The sequence below is a fragment of the Fukomys damarensis genome, unplaced genomic scaffold (assembly GCF_012274545.1).
Source record: "Fukomys damarensis isolate Sample0158 unplaced genomic scaffold, DMR_v1.0_HiC HiC_scaffold_13, whole genome shotgun sequence".
Classification (NCBI taxonomy): Eukaryota; Metazoa; Chordata; class Mammalia; order Rodentia; family Bathyergidae; genus Fukomys; species Fukomys damarensis.
In genome coordinates this window covers 36881413-36886127 of record NW_022900925.1, presented here as the reverse complement: position 1 = coordinate 36886127, position 4715 = coordinate 36881413, and the positions used below count along the sequence as shown (strand labels likewise).

The following is a 4715-nucleotide window of genomic DNA, read 5'->3' as shown; positions in this document are numbered from 1 at the left end:
ACAGGCCGCACGTCCTCCCGGGGCGCCCCAGCGACCTTCATCCTGCCCCCGCTGCTGCTCCGGTCACGCAGCTTGGCCAGGTGCTTCTGCATGCACCTGCGGTCCTGGGCACTGCAGGGGCTGAAGCTGTTGTTGGGGTGCTCGCCCTCATCCTTGTCTGCAGCGGGGCGAGAAGGGCAGAGGTCGGCGGCTGGAAGAAGGTCTCAAGCCAGGCCAGCCCGACACCTGCCCGCTTCCCCTCCTGGGGCCCTCGGCGGGTCGCAGCTGCAGGAGGATCCCCAGGCCCTGCAGGGAGGCGAGTAGCGAGCGAGCTTGTCCCCATCCCTAGATCCCTGTCTCCGCCAGCTGCTACACCTTCCCTTCCTGACAGGAAGGACCAGAATCAGACTTTCCATGGGGGAGGAGAAATCGCCCGGAGTCTTCCCCCGCAGCCTGGGTGGGAGTCAGTGCACAAGCTTGCGTGGGAAAGCGTGTGTGTGTGTGCGTGCGTGTGTGTGCTTGCGCATGGGAATGGGACACCCGGCGTGGCCCCGGGACCAAAGGAGCAGCCCCAGGCACGGCCCTGAACCTCTAACTCTCACCCCAGACTTCAGGCCCCAGAACATCCGGGCACCAAGCAGCAGGCTGGTCCCAACCCTCTCCGGGGACCCCCTCAGCTCCCAAGCATCCAGCACAGCCTCTGGGCTGAGCCGGAGACATCACAGCCACCTCTGAAATGCGAGGCTTGGCAGCACTGTGGCCCGAGTGCCGAGGTCCTGCCAGCAGCATTCCAGATGTTGGCAGCCCGACAGGAGGTTACATCTGGTTTGCGTCAGGACTTTTTTCCTCCTGAGGAGTTAGCAGGTTCCCCCGTGCATGGCAGGGCTCCCAGGGCCGCCTCTGGGTCAGATGGTATTTTCCTGCTTAGCCGGAGCTGGGGGCTGGTTCTCATGGTTTGTTCTTCTCATCGGGGGTGGGGGTGGGGTGGGCAGCCAGGTGAGCAGGGACCTAGACCCTCAGTCTGGGAGGAGACCCCAGCAGGGAGTATGAATGAAGAGAGTCTGGACGAAGGTTTTTGTCACAGTGGAGCGCGGGGTTAGAACAAAGAGACACCTACGCAACCCTATCCCACTGCAGCTGGATGAGGCTGGCGGGGTCCGCAGGACAGCAGTCCAAGGGCCTCTTCCTACCTAGAAAGCTTCACCCTTCCTGAGCTCACTTGCGTTTCATCATCACAGAGGAAAGCACGACTGGGCCTGTTACTTCCTCTCGGTAAACAGGCAGAAGCTTCTTAGGCTCAAAGAATGCAGGAGTAAGGAAAAGCCTTCTAAAGAAAGGGATGAGGTAGGGAGTCCCCACCCTGGAAGGGCAGGGCCTCAACACACGGAGGTCCCAAGAACTGAGCCAGCTACAGGCAGGCATGGTGGTGCGCGCCTGTCATGCCGGCGCCTGGGAGGCTGAAGCAGGAGGATCACCATGGGCTTGAGGCCAGCCTGGGCTGCACAGTGCGTTCAAGGCCGGCCCAGACCACATAATGAGAGCCTGTCTCAAAACAAAACAAAACTGATCGAGAGACAGGGCAGAGGCTTCCTACAGCGCTGCTGTCCAGGGGAACGGTGCTACAAGGGGAAGTTCACAAAGAGTAGAGCGATTCCTGAGAAGCCGAGGATATTGGGGCGTCTGCCAAGAGCCAGGGGCCCCAGAGACTGACGGCCGTGTGGGCGCCAGGTGAGCTGGAAGCCACCCAGGCACCCTGCCTGGCCTCCTGGTGCCGGATCCCTGGCCCACCCGGCCCTAGTGTAAGCCTGAGTTTAGGCAGATCAGGAACGTAGCTCCCTGTCCTCCCGGAGGATACAGGGACACGGAGTGTCTGCCCGCCACATGCAAGGCTGACTTCTACATAACCTGTAACTCCCCCTTGCCAGTGTTCCAAACTGTCAGGCTGAGGCCCCGGCCCCGTCACCCCCGGGCAGCACATCTGGGGGGCTGAGGGTCGGGGCACTGGGGCTCTTGAAAACATGACCCTCCGGGCCGCTCCAAGCAGGAGCTGCGTCCAGACCTCTTCCTGGGGAGGTGTGACCCCAGGAGGCTGCACTCCATCGGCGAGGAACCCAGAGGTGAGAAGCCGGGCAGCGCGGGCACCAGGGCTGCAAAGCTCCAGCTGCCTGATTTCAGACTGTGACCTCTCCTCACCTTCAGCCTTGGACCCCCAAGATCACCCCTTGCCCTGCCAGAAAGGCCTTTCATTTCTCCTTTCCCCGGACCTCTCGCTAGGCACCAGGCCCTGGCCCGGAAGGAAGTCTGCCGCTGCCAAGGCAGGTGGCTCCATCCGTCCCACGGGTACAGCAGCAAAGGCACTGAGGTGCACAGACCCCTCTCCACATCCCTGAACGTCTCCCCAGCCCTGGGCCTCGTGCCAGCCAGTGCTCTACCCAAGCTGCAGCTCAGCGTTGCAGGGAAAGACTTCTGACGGCCACGGCTCCCACACCCTGGGCTTTGTTGCTCAAGAAACAAATGTCCTCCTGGTCCCCTCCCCCAGGCTCAGAACTTCTGGGAAGGCCCTGTTCCCAGGATGGGACTGGATTTCCAGCACTGAATGTTTGCTGCGTTGACTAAAAATTAACCCAGCCTGCCTGTTCCTCACCCTGTCCCAAAGGGACCCTGAGCCCGGTCTGGGAACTCCCGTCCCGGGCCTGATGTCCCCACCTGGGCCGAGGGTCAGTACCACGCCGCAGAGTTGTGCACCCAGCTCGGGTGACCAAGCAGTGGGGGTGAGTGAGGAAGGCCTACCCCTGGGGCAAAGGGGCAAGGCGGGCACATGCCAAGTGACCACCCTGCCCTGCACCTGCTCAGTCTCCGCCCTGCAGGAAAGGGCAGAACAGCCTGACCTCTGCCAAGCTGTTCTAGGAGAGAAGGCAGGAGCCGGGGATCTGGGAGGAAGGTGGCTGCTGAAAGCGTGCGAGCTGGGCACGGTGGTACACGGTAATCCCAGTCCTCTGGGAGGCTGAGGCCAGAGGATCACAAGTTCAAGCCCAGCCTGAATGGAGTGACTTAGTGAAACCCTATCTGGAAATAAAAAGCTAAAAAAGAATAAAGCCTGGGGATGTAACTCAGTGTGAAAGTCCTGGGTTCAACCTGCAGTACTTCGAAGAAAGAGAGACAGAGCCTGAGTCAGAGCCAGAGACAGAGACAGAGAGAGAGAGGCAAGGGTTCGGGGGACAGGGCTGAGCCTTGCTTGCCTTATCCCACCAGGCGACCTGCAGGTCCCTGCACAACTCTAGGAGCGCCCTTCCCATGATGCAGTGCAGCCGGGCCGAGCGTGGAGCCCCATGACAGCCAGCGAGGGGGAAGGCATGGGCAGGGTTTTTGCCAAGTAGGCACCAAGTTCTGCGAGGCCTCCTCCTGGCTTGGGCTTCTCCCTTTCCAGATGCCTGCGCCATTGTGCGGGTGAAGGCCAAGCGCGGGAAGGGGGAGAGCTCTGTCACCCTCGGGGGACCTACAGTCCTGCCACCCCTACATCCTGCCATCATGCCCTGCCTAGATCTCTCAGGAGCCCGGCTTCCCCTGCCTGGCCAGGGAAGGCTTCGCAGAGTTTTTCTGCCTCTTTTCAAGCTGGCACCAGAGGAGGCCACCAGCCACCCCATCTGCAGCCCGAGCCTGCTGGCCGGAGGAAGGCGGCCCCACTGTACCCCGGAGCCTAGGAGCTCAGCTACCACAGCCTGCCTCGGCCCCTGGCATCTGTGCCCCGGGATCCACGTCCTGCTCTCCGGGACCCCCTTCCCAGAGTGCCAGGTGCCGGGCTGGCATTACTCCTAGAAAGCGTTCTGCTGAGCCATCTCCGCTCCCCAGGGGCAGAAAGGGCAAAGAGGCCGGGGCCCAGACCCCTGGTGCACTCCTTCCTGTTTTCCTGCATCCTGCTCTCCTCTCCCGGAGAAGGAGCCGCCGAAGATTGAGGAAGTGTAGCAGTCTGGGACGGGACAGGAAGCTCCGCCGGAGTGCCGCATCCGGACAGCAACAATGGAAGCTCCAGGCAGCGGGGAAAGAGAGAGACCCAGGCAGCAAAACAGGCAGGGGACGAGAACCAGAACCGGGGGCGGGGAGAGCGGGCAGGCCAAGCCAGAGGCTTCGAGGATGACGACCGAGACAGAGAGGAACCTAAACGGGAATCAGGCGGAGATAGAAAGGGAGCCAGAAGGGCAGGGAGCTGAGCAGCTCGCAGGAAGCCACAGGACAAAGAGGGCTGAGAAATGTGCCGAGGGGAAAAGAGAAAGTGCGGGCAGGGTCGGGAGAAGGGCCGGCTAAGAGTCTGTCGTTGTCCCTGTCCCTCTCCACACCCGGGGGTTTCTGCAGCTCCGGGTGGGGTGTGGGATATCTGCCCTGCGACCACAGGTGGCACCTGCACAGCAGGGCAGACAGTGGCACGGCCGGGCACCGACACCCCTGCCTGGCGCCCGGCAAGCGGCTCTGGCTCAGGGCCGTGTCCCATCCCGAGGACGGTGGGAGAGTCCACACCCTGGACACATCCTTGGTCTCCCGGGGCTCCACCTCCACCGGGGTGCGGGACGGAAGCTGCCCCCACCACCTCCTGTTGCCCCAGAGGCGGGCTCAGCTGTCCGAGGCTGCCCGCTTAGCCTCAGCATCAGCGGCCCTGCCCGCCCAGCGGACCTCGCTTCCCAGAGGGGCGCCTGCCAAGGGGGTCCGAGACGGGCTGGGCCAAAGTTCCCCGGACGGCGGTA

At 62.7% G+C, this 4715-nt stretch overlaps 1 protein-coding gene and 1 long non-coding RNA gene across 2 annotated transcripts in view; one reads left to right on the top strand and one right to left on the bottom strand.

The window, feature by feature from the left end:
- The window catches only part of Igfbp4 (insulin like growth factor binding protein 4), a 2784-nt gene extending 2049 nt beyond the window's left edge, over nt 1-735 (bottom strand). Inside the window, exon 1 of the mRNA XM_010615038.3 lies at nt 1-735. Coding sequence (XP_010613340.1) covers nt 1-92 — 92 coding nt within the window. The 5' untranslated portion in view covers nt 93-735.
- Nucleotides 736-4604: 3869 nt separating this feature from the next.
- LOC104855981 overlaps nt 4605-4715 on the top strand; it is a 5443-nt gene continuing 5332 nt past the window's right edge. Inside the window, exon 1 of the long non-coding RNA XR_004517023.1 lies at nt 4605-4712. This is a non-coding gene — a long non-coding RNA (uncharacterized LOC104855981). The remainder of the gene's footprint in view (nt 4713-4715) is intronic.